The 19,725-nt window shown below is 33.6% G+C and overlaps 1 protein-coding gene across 9 annotated transcripts in view; it reads left to right on the top strand.

The window, feature by feature from the left end:
• LOC143062632 (cytoplasmic dynein 2 intermediate chain 1-like) overlaps window positions 1–19,725 on the top strand; it is a 72,768-nt gene that overhangs the window by 35,887 nt on the left and 17,156 nt on the right. For all 9 annotated transcript variants that reach the window (XM_076234309.1, XM_076234313.1, XM_076234310.1 and 6 more), the window contains 4 exons: window positions 9,236–9,311; window positions 16,820–16,928; window positions 17,719–17,791; window positions 18,640–18,671. In XM_076234309.1, the coding sequence (XP_076090424.1) occupies window positions 9,236–9,311; window positions 16,820–16,928; window positions 17,719–17,791; window positions 18,640–18,671 (290 nt within the window). The remainder of the gene's footprint in view (window positions 1–9,235; window positions 9,312–16,819; window positions 16,929–17,718; window positions 17,792–18,639; window positions 18,672–19,725) is intronic.

Here is a 19,725-nt window from a genome sequence, read left to right as displayed (position 1 = left end):
GATTAAATATTTTATTATAGTCTCATTGTAAACAAATACATATATTTACACAATAAAATATTCATACAGGTACATAAAACATACATGCATAACAACTTATTTTAAATTAACAATGTATGTGCCAATCTTAAAAGATTTATGAGAGACTGTACAAGCAATATTAAAAAAAAAAACAATTTGATATTGTGCATATTATGTTTAATACATATTTGATAAGGCACATCATTAAAATATATACAGCATAATCAATTATACAATAAACATTTTTTCTGATTGAAATGTTATACCAGGTTCTGGCGACTCTTTCAAAAAATTAAATTAATATCTGATAAAAGGTTAAAAAACCACATTGAAATTAACATTATTGCTATTTTACAAAATTTTCCTTAGATCTTACTGACTGATAATTTCCTTACTCAGCGGATCCGGAGTTGAGTGATATGAAAAATTATTGCTAGAAAGTAAGGGAGCATGTGCCCGTTGTCAGTGACATTAACAACTTCGCCAAAGGTAAAATAGTGATAAATTGATTATCATTGGTCATCTCAACTTGATAGCTTTTCTCACTTTCGCCTTTACGGCTCAAGCGAGAAAAACAAGCTCGTTGAGATGATTAACGATAATCTATAATGATCACACTCTCATTGAATGAATAACAATTAGGAAGTCTAATCTTTGTCAGAACAAATATTTGACAGATACACTTTTTTCCTCCATCAAATTGGTTTAGTTTACAAGATGGCAGTAACATGTCTGCAAAATGTCTGCAAGTAAGATTTGCTTGAAGGTTTTTAAAATGTCACAAAGTAAAAATGTTAAAAATCATCACTTTATTCAATTTCACGTAAAAATTCGCATATATAACATTACAAATCAGATACTTGAAAGTACAAATTTTTATGTAATAATAGAATCTACCACCGCATCGGGTGTGATACAATATTTATCCACTACAGACAGTTAAATTTTAAATATTTTAAATTAAACTGTAGAGAGTGGATAAATATTGTATTACACAAGATTTGGCGGTGGAATCTGTTTCTCAAATAATTAAAAAAAAATGTTTATATGCCAACTTATGACATCATCAGGCATGGTCGCCTTATTGGGTCAGACAAATCCTAAAACAGTTTGGCACCGACTGAGGACATGCACCTATACAGAAGTAATTATTATACTTTACTTTCTTCTAGAATGCTTGAAATATGTCTAATAGGTTTGTTTAAACCCTGAAAACTGCCACCAGCTTGTAAAGATGGCTTTTTCTTTCGTTGTCTGTTTTCCTCTTTTATATCAAGCAGCCAAGATGGAGTATTATTCGACCTATTTAGAAATCTGTCTTTTAACGGTTTGTTGCCACCTATAAGAAACAGAGGGTGGATAAATCTTGCAGCTAAGGCCAGCACTAAAATCATTTTCATGGTAAATTCTGGTAAATTTGTAACATGATTTCCATAAAAGAATGCCAGATGAGGTTCAAAACACATCCACGTAACTGGAAATATAATACTTTTGGCTTTTGACAGAAGAGATTTCCAAAGATACTTGTTCCTAATGTTTGATATTGTCCAACTTTCTCCAGGGGCTGTTGTATTTTGTTTCACAACATATAAAAACATTTTTACCATGCTTCCAATAATGATTATAGTTAAGATCATGGTTATAATGATGAATTCTATTCTCGTATCTTTTGGATCAAAAGGTGAAATAATAAACAAGGCTGGTTGTAAATTTATATCATATTTGACATAAAACATTGTAAAACAGCAGAATGTAAGTATGATACAACCAGTAAATTGGTAAATTAGCACACGCTTTAGATTGCAAAATACACGGCTATGTTGATAAGCATAGTTTATATACAGTAATTTCTCAACTGATAGTAACGTTATGCTGTACAAATTTATGAGTTGTACAATAGCGTTGAACATTCCTAAGCAGTATGCTCCAAAAAATGTTATTGTACACTTTTCTCGTAGAAAAAGAATAGTAGCCAATGATATTTTTGGAGCCAGAACACAAATGTCGCTGATGATGAATGCGATTATCATAATGTTTCCTGAAGTTTGTATGCTCTTATGTATGATTACAGTATGTATTAATCGTATACACATTGTTAATAAGAAAAATAAAGTTGCATAGCAAAATATCAGTTGCCAAATTTTGTTTGATAAAACTTTATCAAATGGCACTGCAGAAATTACTATGTAATCACCATTAAGTACTATAGAAATGTTGTCAGTCAATATACTATTGAAAGTACTTATGGTATAATCAGTTGTTCCAGTTGGATCGTAAAATACAAAATTTTCATCTTCTGATGTAACACTTCCAGAAACAAATTCTGAACTTGTGTTATAAAACACTAAACTATTTCCTGCGGTCATCATAAAGACATCCTCTGAATAAAAAAATGTCTATATAGAAAAACAACAGTATTTGCTTCTGCTAAATGCAGTCTTTGAAATTTAGCACAGGACTGCCAGTCTCTTGCCTGTGAAAATCTGATCGGGCCTGCTGATTTTTGTGAATTTTATAATACCATCTCAAGAAAATTCGAAGATGCATGAATTCGGTCGTGTAAAATTCCAAACCCCAATTCTATGACTGTAAATAGGATATGAACATTTACCTATAGAATATATATACCACAATATATAATATTCATGCGCATGATAATATTTTATTCAATAGCTATCAAGCTTATAGAAATCTATTAGATATATTACATTTCATCATAATTGTATTAATTTCAATGAAGGCTGAGCAGATGGTTTGCAATATTACTTTACACTTGCATTGTCTGGTTGATTTCATACAAGTACAAATGTACTGCTATAATCAATCAACTGGAAACAGAGGAAAATAACAAAAGAAGATGTGGTATGAGTGTCAATGAGACGTGACTCTCCATCCAAGTCACAATTGGTAAAAGTAAACCATTAAAGGTCAAAGTAAAGTTTTTAACACAGAGCTTTGACTCACACCAAACAACATGCTATAAAGGGCTCCAAAAGTGTTTAACTATTCAAACAGGGAAACTAACGATCTTATTTATATAAATAATGAGAAACAAGAAACACTTATGAACCACATCAACAAACGACACTTATCTATACATTGAAAAATTGTCCTTACATGAAAAGCACCAAAAATTTCAGTTGTTTTAAAAATTTTAGTTTGAATTTATCCAAGATAAAGCTCAATTTTAAATTTGTAATTGAAGTTTCTGAGGTGATTGAAATTATATAAATGCATATTAGGGAATGAATGGTGTTTTACAGGATAGAGAATATTGGGCAGATTTTGTACTAGAGAAAATGGTCTTGAAAATTAAAGAACCCTTATATGAAGACACTTTTTTTAAATGAAACCCTCATGCATACTGGTACCCATTAATGATTCATTTGTTAGTAAACAAACTGTGAAACAACCATATTAAATGTGACAGTATGGAAATTAATTAAGTGTAAAGGTGTTAATAATTTTCCCAAGTTTTCCAATCTTTAATTCACCGATTTATGGCATGTTTTATGGTATACTGTTGTTAGTCCTTTTGTCTGTACTCCCAATGTCAACCTGTCGGTCAATAACTATAAAAACACTTTAAAACCAATTTGCATGAAATATTTGTATTTCGCTCACCTGGCCCAAAGGGCCAAGTGAGCTTTTCTCATCACTTGGCATCCGTCACCGTTGTCGTTAACTTTTACAAAAATCTTCTCCTCTGAAACTACTGGGCCAAATTTAACCAAACTTGGCCACAATCATCATTGGGATATCTAGTTTAAAAATGTGTCTGGTGACTCGGCCAACCAACCAAGATGGCCACCATGGCTAAAAATAGAACATAGGGGTAAAATGCAGTTTTTGGCTTATAACTCAAAAACCAAAGCATTTAGAGCAAATCTGTAGTGGGATATATTTGTTTATCAGGTCAAGATCTATCTGCCCTGAAATGAATCGGACAACCCTTTGTTAGGTTGCTGTCCCAGAATTGGTAATTTTAAGGAATTTTGCTGTTTTTGGTTATTATCTTGAATATTATTATAGATAGAGATAAACTGTAAACAGCAATAATGTTCAGCAAAGTAAGATTTACAAATACTGTGGATTCATTTATTTTCGTGGGTATCAATTTTTGTGGATAGAGAAAAAAGACGTTTCGTGGTATACGTAAATTCGTGGATCGCTGATTACAACAACAAAAAATTAGATACGTAATTCGTGGATTTCTTTTTGATTTAGGAGATCATATAACCTCCTTGGTTTGATCAATAATAAAACAAAACAAAAAAGAAGAAATTCATTGAAAAAGCACGCTTGGTCATTCTAGGTTAAAGTGTTCATTGATAACTTCGATTACAATAATGGACAGAGACAACTAATTATTTGTTTGTTTTACAATTTATAAATTCTTGTCTGAATTCTATAAAATCACGATATAATAAACAGTGATATAAGTATAAGGTGTGAAAATAAATGTTCCTGTCATAAAAAATATTACCTACGGGCAATATCCCCGTACTTAATCCTATTGATGTTTAATCACTGGTAAACCAAACTATGACACGGTAATTAACAACTTGCAGTTATTTTCCATGAACAGTTTTAATCAATTTTAAAAAGTAAATTATCACTGATATTAGATATATTTATTATAGATTTAATCAAAATACTTGTATCTTCTTTCAATAAAAAAACACGTGTTATGTTACAATGTTTATCACTAGTCAACACTATACTAGAACTGCATAACATAACCGGAAATAAACATCCGACCCAATACACATTTCTCGGGATTATTCTTCGTTGAATTCTTAAATTCTTGGTTCTCTGTTACCCACGAAATCCACGAAAATTGGTATACCACGAATAAAAATGAATCCACAGTAAGTCAACATGACCAAAATGGTCAGTTGACCCCTTTAGGATTTATTACCCTTTATAGTCAATTTTTAACCATTTTTCGTAAATCTTAGTAATCTTTTAGAAAAATCTTCTCCTGAAACTACTGGGCCAAATGAAACCAAACTTGGCCACAATCATCATTGGGGTATCTAGTTAAAAAAATGTGTCCAGTGACTCGGCCAACCAACCAAGATGGCCACCATGGCTTAAAATAGAACATATGGGTAAAATGCAGTTTTTGGCTTATAACTCAAAAACCAAAGCATTTAGAGCAAATTTGACTGGAGGCAAAAATTGTTTATCAGGTGAAGATCTGTCTGCCCTAGAATTTCCAGATGAATCAGATAACCTGTTGTTAGGTTGCTGCCCCTGAATTGATAATTTTAAGGAAATTTTGCCATTTTTTTATTATTTTGAATATTATTATAGTTAGAGATTAACTTTAAACAGCAATAATGTACAGCAAAGTAAGACCTAAAACATGACCAAAATGGTCAATTCACCCCCTAAGGAGTTATTGCCCTTTATAGTCAATTTTTAACAATTTTCATAAAATTTGTAAATTTCCACTAACATTTTCCACTGAAACTACTGGGCTAAGTTCATTATAGATAGAGATAATTGTAAGCAGCAAGAATGTTTAGTAAAGTAAGATCTACAAACACATAACCATCACAAAAACACAATTTTGTCATGTGTCCTTTGTTTATTATTCACATACATTTGTAGACCAAGGTGAGCGACACAGGCTCTTTAGAGCCTCTAGTTTAGATTAAAAAAAAAACTAAAATAATTTAAAAAGAAAGCATTTCTAAATAACCAATTAAGGAAAGGTCATTTGTCAATTCTTTATCTATAAAAAGTAGTAATATACATGTATATTGATAGCAGTAAGATTACATTGCTTGTAATATCCTGAATACTGTCAGATGAAACTCTTGCTTCTTTGTATCTATGACAACCAGGTATATCTATGTCATGTCTAGAATTTGTTCTTTAATTACCTGCAGATTCTTTTTCTTCCAGACTGTCATGATTTTGACATTTGATATATACCATCAGACTGTTGACAATCGGTAAATGTTTGACATGGGGCATCTTTTACCCAAAATAAATATTTTGGTTGTTTAAATCAAACTGAAGCTATTTTAAGCTGTAATGAATATGTATTGAGCAAAGTTAAGGTAATTATGCAAGTGTCAACTAAATCTGACATTACTTAGAAAAAATGTCCAAAATACAACTTTCAATTTATTCGGAATGAATGAAATCGTGTTAGCTGAACACTGAAATTTTTGAATAGAATTAAAAGTTCAGTAAACTAACAGGTCATTTGACCCACAGATTAAATACAGAGAAAGGTGATAGAAGTTTTGTAAAGTAAATTATTTTGCCTTTTACGCAATGTCAATTTCCTGTACCAACAGAGTCAGATTTTTGGACCCTCTTTGTTAAAATATGATAGAGTCTGGATATGTATGCTAACCATTATAAATTGGTTGTGTTGTATGAAAGCATGCATCTTTCTGTTATAAATTCGTAATTCATACTATTTTGAATTTTTGATACATTTCGATACCTTTTCTTGAATTTTGAAATTTCAACTGCTCTAGTCTAAAATCATAATGTGCCCCCATGAGAAAATTTAATTACTAAGAACATCTAATTAAAAACGCAAAGTGATTTCTGAATTTTGTCAATTGTCACTGAATATTCAGCAAGAAAGAGTCAATCTTAAGTCAACAATTGATTTGCTGGGCAATATTTATGTGTAGCAGGATCTGCTTACCCTTTTGGAGCACCTGAGATCACCCCCAATTTTGGTGGGGTTCATGTTGCTCATACTCTACAGTTTTATATGTTGTGTTGTTTGTACTATTATTTGTTTGTTTGTCTTTTTATTTTTAGCTCACCTGGCCCAAAGGGCCAAGTGAGCTTTTCCCATCACTTTGCATCCGTCGTTCGTCGTCCGGCGTCGTTAACTTTTACAAAAATCTTCTCCTCTGAAACTACTGGGCCAAATTAAACCAAACTTGGCCACAATCATCATTGGGGTATCTAGTTTAAAAAATGTGTCCGGTGACCCGGCCAACCAACCAAGATGGCCGCCATGGCTAAAAATAGAACATAGGGGAAAAATGCAGTTTTTGGCTTATACCTCCCAAACCAAGCATTTAGAGCAAAACTGACATGGGTTAAATTAATTTATTAGGTCAAGATCTATCTGCCCTGAAATTTTCAGACAAAACAGACAACCTGTTGTTGGGTTGCTGCCGTAGAATTAGTAATTTTAAGGAAATTTTGCAGTTTTTGCTTATTATCTTGAATATTATGATAGATAGAGATAAACTGTAAAGAGCAATTATGTTCAGCAAAGTAAGATCTACAAATAAGTCAAATGACCAAAATTGTCAGTTTACCCCTTAAGGAGTTATTGCCCTTTATAGTCATTTTTTAACAATTTTCATAAATTTTTGTAAATTTTTGTAAATTTTTAGAATATATTTTCCACTGTAATTACTGGGCCAAGTTCATTATAGATAGAGATAATTGTAGCAACAAGAATGTACAGTAAAGTAAGATCTACAAACACATCATGATCACCAAAACACAATTTCGTCATGAATTTATCTGTGTCCATTGTTTAATATTGCACCAAGGTGAGCGACACAGGCTCTTGAGAGCCTCTAGTTTCTGTTGCTGTGATTTCCCTTTCTATTTTTATAAATTTAAAATTTTACGTTTCCCAGTTATGGAATTTTTTATTAATTAAAAAAGGGGGGTTTTCAGTTTTGGACAATAACTCAAAATTGGCTTTATCAGTTTTCATGAAACTTAAAGTGAATTGTTAATATCTATTGACGTAAGCTCTATTTGGATTTTAATAAATTAAAGATTTTACATATAAAGTTGTGAGATTTTATGTTAATAAAAAAAGGGAAATTTCCCAGTTTTCTGGCTATAACTCAAAAGTGCTTTGAGCCGTTTTTATGAAACTTTGGTGACTGGTTTATATCTATTAAAATAATCTCCCCTAATAGTTTTTTTTTATAAATTTCTGATATGACAATGAGAAGTTAATCGAACTGTATTCCTTGAAAAAGCAGCAGGGGTATCATGTGCTCATCCTTAGACCTTCATGTCCTATTGAAAATGAAAACTGTAATAGATAAGCAGAAACACTAAACAGCAAAATTTATCATCTGAACAATGTCAGAGGGGCCTGATGGGTTATTTTCGTTCTTCATGATCAGCGCATTTTCGCTATCGAGATCCATTTTTCTACAGATTTTTTTTTTATATTTTCGTGATCTGTGATCACGGAAATTTATTTTCTGTGAATTGTGATTGACAAAAAAATCAACTCGTGAATCGTGATGAGACCCCCCATCAGGTCCCTCAACAATACCCTTAATTCTTACATGCCCTAAAACATTAGATGACTCCTTGTAAGAGTTACTGGCCTTAGATAATGGTTTTTGACTAAATTACAAGTTTTACCTATTATTTTAAAAACTAAAATAGAAAGGTAGAAACTGTGTACTAGCAAATAATATCAGCAAGTAAAATCTATAAGAATCTAGTTATGACAGAAACCATTAAAAAAACACAAAATTTCAATTTCCGTCTATCATAGAAAATTGCATCTTCGCTAGCCAAGGGTTATGATCCACTCCCGCTCTCTTCACCCTTGGCGGATTGAGATAAAATTTCGGAGACACAGGGTAAGGATTTTTATTGGTTGCAGTCGAAACTCGCTGCATCCAATCAAGAAGCGCCTTTTACATGATCACGTGTAAATGTAGAAAGTGTTTGTAAACAATTGCCACGTGTTTATTGTGCAACAAGTCTTTACATCCCTAAACATACGACTATATTTAGTGACAACTTGAATGTTTTTAATCAACTAATTGAAGTTCCTGTGTATGTTTCATGCACAAATGCATGAATGTTGGCGTATATTTTCGTTTCCAGCTTTACCAAGTGTGTAGAATCTAGACACTACCGTGATTTTACCTCCAAATTGAAGAGTTCAAGTGCTACCATTGGTCAAGAATAATGTATTCGGAATGGGCGTGACTTAAATCTTCCGACAGATGGCGCAACATTGTTTTCACAAATGTTGGCTCAATCCGCCAAGGGTGAAGAGAGCGGGAGTGGATCGTAACCCTTGGCTAGCGAAGATGAGAAAATTGGTGCCCAATAAAATAGATGAATCAACAGTTATAGACTGTGCAGCTTAATGATCTAAGTAAAATAGTTGGTCACGGTCCTGGTTCATAAATTAAAACAATCAATTATTTTTTGTAATTTTTTTTTTTAGGATATTAGCATGTGAATCTCAGCCAAGATGTTGTTGCTTTGGTCCATATAAAACTTCTATTGCATTTGCAGGAATGGTAAGTAAACAATCTCAAAATGTTTAACCCTGCAGCATTTTTGTGCCTGTCCCAAGTCAGGAGCCTTTGGCCTTTGTTAGTCTTGTATGATTTTTATACAACTGCAAAAATTTTAATTTTTCGTCGTATATTGCTATCACGTTGGCGTCGTCGTCGTCTTGCGTCGTATGAATACTTTTAGTTTTCGCACTCTAACTTTAGTAAAAGTGAATAGAAAACTATGAAATTTTAACACAAGGTTTATGACCACAAAAGAAAGGTTGGGATTGATTTTGAGAGTTTTGGTCCCAACATTTTAGGAATTAGGGGCCAAAAAGGGCCCAAATAAGCATTTTCTTGGTTTTCGCACTATAACTTTAGTTTAAGTAAATTGAAATCTATGAAATTTTGACACAAGGTTTATGACCACAAAAGAAAGGTTGGGATTGATTTTGGGAGTTTTGGTTCCAACAGTTTAGGAGTTAGGGGCCAAAAAAGGGCCCAAATAAGCATTATTCTTGGTTTTCGTACAATAACTTTAGTATAAGTAAATAGAAATCAATGAAATTTTGACACAAGGTTTATGAACACTAAAGGAAGGTTGTGATTGATTTTGGGAGTTTTGGTCCCAACAGTTTAGGAATTAGGGGCCAAAAAGGGGCCCAAATAAGCATTATTCTTGGTTTTCGCACCATAACTTTAGTATAAGTAAATACAGTTTAGGAGTAAGGGGCCCAAAGGGTCCAAAATTGAACTTTGTTTGATTTCATCAAAAATTGAATAATTGGGGTTCTTTGATATGCCGAATGTAACTGTGTATGTAGATTCTTAATTTTTGGTCCCGTTTTCAAATTGGTCTACATTAAGATCCAAAGGGTCCAAAATTAAAGTTAGTTTGATTTTAACAAAAATTGAATCCTTGGGGTTCTTTGATATGCTGAATCTAAAAATGTACTTAGATTTTTGATTATTGGCCAAGTTTTCAAATTGGTCCAAATCGGGGTCCAAAATTAAACTTTGTTTGATTTCATCAAAAATTGAATAATTGGGGTTCTTTGATATGCCAAATCTTAACTGTGTATGTAGATTCTTAATTTTTGGTACCGTTTTCAAATTGGTCTACATTTAAGTCCAAACTAAGTTTGATTTTAACAAAAATTGAATTCTTGGGCTTTTTTGATATGCTGAATCTAAACATATACTTAAGCCCCAGTCCCACTAGACCACGATCACACCACGCTCACCGCGATCTAACTTAAATTCAGATCGTGGTGAGGTCGTGGTATGAGCGGCATGAAAATGTAAATTTTCGTTGCTTTCACGATGCTACTACGTCCTCATTACGCTTCTACAACGATCCCGCTACGATTATAACACGTTCTCACCGCGCTTATTCTGCGACCTTACTACGCTTATCAAGATCTTTCTACGCTCATCACGTTCTCACAACGACCTTACCACGAGTTATCCGATTGCAACACGACCTTACCACGCTTCTGCTGCGATTATAGCACGTTCTTACCATGATTACACTACGTTCAAACGACGATCTTACTACGCTCTCAGCAATAACGTCAACATCGGGTTCCATATCAATACAGTATCATTCCTTCAGTTCTATTTCTAATTAATACGTAGATTTCTCGAAAAAAAAAAAAAAACAATCAAGCCACCAAAATCTACTAGAACACGTGGGCGTGGTGTTAGGGTTGATGTAGAGGCAGATGGAGCTCTGATAGTAACGAATCTTGATCAAGTAGAGATGTCGGACCGACCAATCCGACCTAAATTACAACCTATTGCTGGTCCATAAAGCTGAAATGACGATATTTTAGTGAACGATAGCAGATATGAAACAGATGTGTCAATAGATATATATAGGAAGATGTGGCATGACGGTGCCAATGAGACAACTCTCAATCCAAGTAATAATCGGCCTTCAACACGGAGCCTTGGCTTACACCGAACAGCAAGATAAAAAAGGCCCCAAAAATTACTAGTGTAAAACCATTCAAACGGGAAAACCAACGGTCTAATCTATATGAAAACAAGAAGCATGGTTGAGCCGTTAGAGAAAATGGACAAGAAGTCCCAATTACATACAGACAAACAAAACCTGCAGATAATTAATATATTTTATGGGAAAATGACAATGAGAATAATGGTCGCAGTATGAACGTAGTCAGGTCGTGAGAAGAGCGTGATGAGGACGGCAAGGGCGTGCTAGAATCGTTCTATGGTCGTGAACAGCGTGGTATAGTCGTAGTGGAAGCGTAGTTTGGTCGTGGAGAGAACGTGATGATCGTAGTGAGGTCGTAATAACGTCGCAATAAGATCGTAGCGCAGTTTCTCCGAATAGAATCACGCTTTTGCTACGCTCTCACTACGATGGTACAGCGACCTTTGCGATCTTACTACCATCTTAATGCGCTCTCACTACGCTTCTACTACGATCTGATTTGGCCACGACCGCACCACGATTGTTTTGAACATGTTCAAAGTTGGCCACGCTCATCACGATCTTGAAGACCTCACCACGACTGTGATACGACCTTACTGCGATCTACACGATCGTACTACGATCATCAAAATTTGCATTTTTTTCACAGATCGTAGTGCGATCGTGGCCTAGTGGGACTGGGGTATTAGATTTTTGATTATGGGCCCAGTTTTCAAGTTGGTTCAAATCAGGATCCAAAATTATTATATTAAGTATTCAGCAATAGCAAGAAATCTTCAATTGCACAATATTGTGCAATAGCAAGCAATTTTCAATTGCACAGTATTGTGCAATAGCAAGAAATCTTCAATTGCACAGTATTGTGCAATAGCAAATATTTTCAATTGCACAGTATTGTGCAATAGCAAGAAATACCTAATTGCACAATATTGTGCAATAGCAAGAAATTTTCAATTGGAGTTATCTTTCTTTGTCCAGAATAGTAGTTGAATCAACTTAAATCATTGTTTTATACAATATACAATGTATATTCACTTTTACTACCAACTGATAAATTAAAACAATCTTTACCATTCAGTGATAACAAGCACTTTATTTTACATTTTAATATTTTATGATGTATTATGTATTTAAATGAGTAGTTATTGTTGCAAACTCCATTAGGAATTGGAATTGAGATCAGTTTTGGAAAAAGGGAAAGGGGGATGTGAAAAAAAATGGGGGGGGGGGGGGGGGGTTAAATTTTTCTCATTTCAGATTTCATAAATAAAAAGAAAATTTCTTCAAACATTTTTTTGAGAGGATTAATATTCAACAGCATAGTGAATTGCTCAAAGGCAAAAAAAATATTTTAAGTTCATTGGACCACATTCATTCTGTGTCAGAAACCTATACTGTGTCAACCATTTAATTAACAATCCAAATTTAGAGCTGAATCCAGCTTAAATGTTGTGTCCATACTTGCCCCAACTGTTCAGGGTTCAAGCTCTGCAGTCGTATATAGCTGCGCCCTGCGGAGCATCTGGTTAATTTTAGTTTCTTGTGTATAATTTGTAGTTTATTTAGTATGACATCCATTATACTATGTACTAGTATATATATTTATTTAGGGGCGAGCTGAAGGACGCCTCTGGATGCGGGAGTTTCTCCCTGCATTGAAGACCTATTGGTGACCTTCTGCTGTTGTCTGTTCTATGGTCGGGTTGTTGTCTCTTTGACACATTCCCTATTCCTTTCTCAATTTGAATCTTAAGGATGTTTGCATTGTCGAAGATGGGATGTTTGTTACTTATGTTTTATAATTTTTGCCCAATTTTCAGAATCCTCTGGTTTTTGTTGCAGAAAGCTCGACATAGGGATAGTGATCCGGCGGCTGCTACGGCGGCGGCGTTAGCTCACTTCTTAAAAGCTTTATATTTTAGAAGGTGGAAGACCTGGATGCTTCATACTTTGTATATAGATGCTTCATGTTACGAAGTTTCCGTCAGTCACATGTCCAATGTCCTTGACCTCATTTTCATGGTTCAGTGACCACTTGAAAAAAAAGTTCAAATTTTTTGTAATGTTGAATTCTCTCTTATTATAAGTAATAGGATAACTATATTTGATATGTGCGTACCTTGCAAGGTCCTCATGTCTGTCAGACAGTTTTCACTTGACCTCGACCTCATTTCATGGATCAGTGAACAAGGTTAAGTTTTGGTGGTCAAGTCCATATCTCAGATACTATAAGCAATAGGGCTAGTATATTCGGTGTATGGAAGGGCTGTAAGGTGTACATGTCCAACTGGCAGGTGTCATCTGACCTTCACCTCATTTTCATGGTTCAGTGGTTATAGTTAAATTTTTGTGTTTTGGTCTTTTTTCTCATACCATATGCAATAGGTCTACTATATTTGTTGTATGGAATGATTGTTAAGTGTACATGTCTAGCGGGCAGATGTCATGTGACCTTGACCTCATTTTCATGGTTCAGTGGTCAAAGTTAAGTTTTTGAGTTTTGGTCTTTTTATGTAATGCTATATGCCATAGGTCAACTATATTTGGTGTATGGAAATATTTTATGATCTTTATGTCTGTCGAGCAGGTTTTATTTAACCGTGACCTCATTTTCATGGTTCATTGCACAGTGTTAAGTTTTTGTGTTTTGGTCTATTTTTCTTAAACTATAAGTAATGTGTCAACTATATATGTTGTATAGAAGCATTGTTAGCTGTACCTGTCTGCCTGGCATGGTTCATCTGACCTGGACCTCTTTTTCAAGGTTCATTGGTCTTTGTTTAGTTATCTTGGTTAATGTTAAGTTTATGTGACAGTTGTAATAAAGCTTAGCTTTATACTTAGGACTATCAACATAATATCAATGATTAGTATAGAAGGCGAGACATTTCAGCGTGTGCACTCTTGTATCCATTAGCCATTAAAAACTTTGCCTACTAACCCCTACTTTTATTTTCATAATTTTATTACATATAGTTGAACAACAAATGAACAAGCAATACTTGAAAATATTATCAAACCCTTGTTATTTTTTCATAGTTTTTGAAAAAAGTGGTCAATAAAAAAAAATGAAAAATCTAGGGAGAATCATTTCTTGCCAAAATTTCAATGGATGATATATCTCATAAACAAGCACACAGACCCTCCATTTTTTTGTTGTAAATTCAGAATTTCATAAATTAATTTATAACACACAAAAAAGACAAAATAATTACAAGGTAGACATGTTTGATCCACAATTGATTGCTACCAATGACAAGCACCTGTTTGTTTCACACTACAGTAGAGGGTCTGGATGGGGTTAACAGAATCGAGAATAATTGGCGATTAATTATAGTCTTGTAACAATAAACCAGTTTTTGAGACATTTCGATACATATAAAGTATGTTCCCTATTGGAATTTTCAAAACAAGGATCAATTATAAAATAGAGAAAATTAGGCCAAAAAAGTAAAGAATATAGAACGGTAGAGTGCTCAGATATAAAGAATTATACAGTCCGCCAAAAGTTAAGCACCACCTGTTTTTATTGCACAGATTTTTTTTCAAATTTAAAAAATCAATTATTCCACGAAAAAAATAAAACAATCATATAGCTATTTTGCTAATGTATACCATAAACAAACCAGAAATGTAATTTTAGTCACTTATGAAGGTTCTATGCATGTAGGTTTTCCATTCACAGAAATAGTGTAAATTACTGAATTCAGAAACAGAATTTAAGTTTCACTTTGATTTTATTTTTCTACAAAAAATGATCACCCAATATTATTAAAACTTTCTACACATAAGCTTTGGTATGTTTGGCAATTTTAATGACAACATTTGAGTCAACAGCATGCATAACAACCTCACTTCTGGTAGAGTTTCAAAACACGACGTTTCATTCTCGGAATAAGCCTTCAAGCTTTAGTTTAGGAAATCTGTTGCATTAAACAACAAATACCACTTTTAAATCGACAAAATATTGTGAAGGTGGATCTCTGTGATTGAGATTTCCGCCAATGGTATCTCAGACATGTTTGATAGGGTTTATGTATGGGGACATGGAAGGCTTAAAAATAGTGAAAATGGCTTTTTGCTCTTTGGACTTGGTTAAAATCCTTGCTCTGTGTGTTCTAGCGTTGTCGTCCATGTACAAGAGTCTTGGCAATGTAGACGCAAGTGGGGGATTATTAAGATGAGGGACTAAAATGTTTTAAGGCTACAAATCTCTGTTTGTCTGTCCGTTTATGCTACCCTACAGAACATGCATACCCAGCTTATAACGGTATAAGAAGCAACCCCGTACTGGAACACCACCAGCACTGAATGCAGTCCTTGTGCAAACATTGTTTTTGGTCATAGGCCGTTTTGTTTCCCCGCGAAATTCGTATTTTGGCGTCTACTGGCAGTAAAAGAAACTGACTACCATCTGAACAATGAGTGTTTTGTCAGCTTCTTATGTTCAAGCATAGATAGTCATTATCCCATTAAAACCTGACGGTGGAGTGCCTTCCTGTAAGTACAGGTCTCTATACACCAAGACTTGCTCTTCAGTTGCCTCTGAGAAGTCGACTGACCAATGTACGAACACTTACACGACCTCCTGGAGAAACTGTGTATTTGTAAACGCGCAGATGACATTTGATAAGAGGTTGCTTGACTGCTTTATCGGAGTTCAATCTTTTTGGTCGTAATTGATTTTCTTAGTGTATGTTGAAGGTAATTCATAACACCAAACATTAATATGTTTTTCGCAATAGTTAAAAACATATTGCCAGTTATATTTCGGTGGTGCTTAACTTTTGGCGGACTGTAATAATGGGCAAAATTTATAAACACTAGAGAAAAATGGCCTCAAATAGGAAAGAATACAGAAAATGAAAGAAATAAAAAAAATTGCATTGATTTTAAAATTCTAGTTTTCTCTTGCTATGATAATGAAATAAATAATAATTTCTTCACACTGTAATTTCCTAATACTAAAATACTTTTTAAAATACTAGCATAATATTGAATACAAATTTCCAGTAGTGGAGCAATTTGAAGAAATGAATTATAATCTTCAAACTTATTATTTGAGGTCTATTGATATTGTGAAAGGACAGAACCTATTTGGTAATTAGATAAAAAAAAAAAAAAAAAATATATGTGGTAAGTGTGCCAATGGAGACAACTCTTCATCCAAGTCGCAATTTGTTGAAATAAACCTTTATAGGTCAAAGTACGGTCTTCAACCCTTTATAGGTCAAAGTACGGTCTTCAACAGGGTTAAAGTTTTTGGTCAAGGTAGTTTTTGATGAAGTTGAAGTCCAGTCAACTTGAAACTAAGTTCACATGTTCCCTATTATATGATCTTTCTAATTTTAATGCCAAATTAGAGTTTTTATCCCAATTTCATGGTCCACTGAACAGAGAAAATGATATTGCAAGTGGGGCACCCATGCACTGGGGACACATTCTTGTTTTTTGCTTTTATTTGGTAAGTACATTTGCTGTGGGTTTGTTCTGAAGGATTTTGATACCTGTGCTAGATAATTATCTATTATTACAAAACATAACAAAGTTACACTTTTTATTTTATCAGGTTGATGGTTCTATATGTGCCTGGGATTTAAGAGAACCTCCATCCCTGCACAGATCTGTAGAATTTGATAAAACAGAACATCTTCTACGATTTCCAACTTATAATACAGGTACATAGTATTAATCTTTTTGTTTGTATACTGCAGAAACAAAACATTTATTTTATCTTCATTTCATATTTGCATCTAATTGCAGTCAATTTGTCAAACTTCGAGGAAATGTTTTATTTGTGATCCCCTGGTATTTGTATTAGTTATTGCTGATTCCAACAATTCACATCAGTCCATTGTCTATGAAAAGTATGATTTATGAGTTATCTTCCTTGTTTTGAGAGAAGCTATTTCTTTAATCGAAAACAATGTAGCAGGTATACAAGATTTAGAGAACCAAATATATCTAGTGATAGCAATATATTTTTTCCCTTTTATTTTTGATTCATGTTACTAAGAATTATCTCCCTTGTCTCTGACAAAGTTATTTCCCTTTTATTTTACAGCTGGTATATGTGATTCAGATATCCATATCAGTCCAGTGACAACAATTACTATGAATTATCTCCCTTGTCTTTGACTAAGTTATTTCCCAGTATTTTACAGCTGGTATATCAGATTCAGATAACCATATCAGTCCAGTGACAACAATTATTATGAATTATCTCCCTTGTCTCTGACATAGTTATTTCCCTTTTTATTTTACAGCTGGTATATCAGATTCAGATATCCATATCAGTCCAGTGACAACAATTACTATGAATTATCTCCCTTGTCTTTGACTAAGTTATTTCCCAGTATTTTACAGCTGGTATATCAGATTCAGATAACCATATCAGTCCAGTGACAACAATTATTATGAATTATCTCCCTTGTCTCTGACATAGTTATTTCCCTTTTTATTTTACAGCTGGTATATCAGATTCAGATAACCATATCAGTCCGGTGACAACAATAAATCCTGTTACAACTTATGTAGATGAGTAAGTAAAAAAAATCAATTAAATGTATTGCCTAATTGTCATGTGTTTACAGATAATGTAAAGCAGGATTAAATAGTTTCTTATAACAACTGGTTATTTTGCTTGATGCCTGAAGATTTGAATCGATAAGCTTATATAATTTAATTTGGGATGTAAAGCATCTTCTGATTGGCTGACATTGTTTTGTTTATCCGCTCATAGACATAATTTAGTCATGTGACTGTGATATCATCGACGTTTTTTCATGGTTTACTTCAGTTTTAAATTTGAATTGGGAATGAAATTATAAGAAATAACTGTAATATTTTTTCTATCTATTTGAAATAACATAAAAAATGTGGTGCACACTTCAAAATAACCCGCAGGTTATTCAGTGTGCACCACATTTTTTATGTTATTTCTTCATAGATAGAAAAATATCACAGTCATTCCTTAAAAAAAACCATCAAAGAATTGAAAATTCGCCAATAGCAGGGGAAAAACATCAAAGAATTGAAAAGGTTGCCAATAGCAGGGAAAAAAGCATTTCATTTAGTTTGATTGGTCAACTTAGAATCACATTTTAAAATTTAACAGCATAATTCCTGTGCTCATGTGTAGTCAGGGGGGTAAGGGTGTTAGGATGAACACACCCCTCCTGAAAATGTTAAAAATACAATTTAAGACTAATAAAGTCAGGACTCAGATTTAAGCTTGGAGCATCATGAATCCAAAATAATAATCCTTAGAGACATTCTGGATAAAAGTCTGCCATAATTGATATATAGAAACAGGCTACAGCAAGTTAAGTTTTATCTCTTGAAAAGAATAATTTTACATATTTACAATCTTTTTATTTTTATTTTTAGAAATTCCCAACAGGAATCAGATTCCAAAGAGGGTAAGTTTGAATAATCTTGGAAATTCTCTCTGTCGTTTTCCCATAAACTTCTTTTTCTGATATGTGAACATCTTTTGATTGATTATCTGATTTGTAAACATCTTAAAGATTCTGCCAATTATTTCAAAAGGGTCGAAATTCTTTTCCCAGAAAGCAAAGTCTATTCTTATTTCAAAAAAGCAACAACAAAAGTAGTGCTTCATTAATTTGACGATTTTTTTGCTTTACCCAATTTTAAGTCATGGAATTCAGGCTTGTATAGTCCACGGTTTTATTTTCCAAAATTGATCCTGCAAGAGAGGGGTGTGGATTAAAGAGTACATTTGGCAAGAACATTTAATTTTTGTCGAGCCTGCAACTTTTGTTGCAGAAAGCTCGACATAGGGATAGTAATCCGGCGGCGGCTACAGCGGCGGCGTTAGCTCACTTCTTAAAAGCTTTATATTTTAGAAGGTGGAAGACCTGGATGCTTCATACTTTGTATATAGATGCTTCATGTTACGAAGTGTCCGTCAGTCACATGTCCAATGTCCTTGACCTCATTTTCATGGTTCAGTGACCACTTGAAAAAAAAGTTCAAATTTTTTGTAATGTTGAATTCTCTCTTATTATAAGTAATAGGATAACTATATTTGATATGTGCGTACCTTGCAAGGTCCTCATGTCTGTCAGACAGTTTTCACTTGACCTCGACCTCATTTCATGGATCAGTGAACAAGGATAAGTTTTGATGGTCAAGTCCATATCTCAGACATTATAACCAATAGGGCTAGTATATTCGGTGTATGGAAGGACTGTAAGGTGTAAATGTCCAACTGGCAGGTGTCATCTGACCTTGACCTCATTTTCATGGTTCAGTGGTTATAGTTAAATTTTTGTGTTTTGGTCTGTTTTTCTCATACCATATGCAATAGGTCTACTATATTTGTTGTATGGAATGATTGTTAAGTGTACATGTCTAGCGGGCAGATGTCATGTGACCTTGACCTCATTTTCATGGTTCAGTGGTCAAAGTTAAGTTTTTGAGTTTTGGTCAATTTATCTAATGCTATAT

The sequence above is a fragment of the Mytilus galloprovincialis genome, chromosome 2 (assembly GCF_965363235.1).
Source record: "Mytilus galloprovincialis chromosome 2, xbMytGall1.hap1.1, whole genome shotgun sequence".
NCBI classification, from domain to species: domain Eukaryota; kingdom Metazoa; phylum Mollusca; class Bivalvia; order Mytilida; family Mytilidae; genus Mytilus; species Mytilus galloprovincialis.
This window is presented reverse-complemented; position numbering and strand designations above follow the sequence as displayed.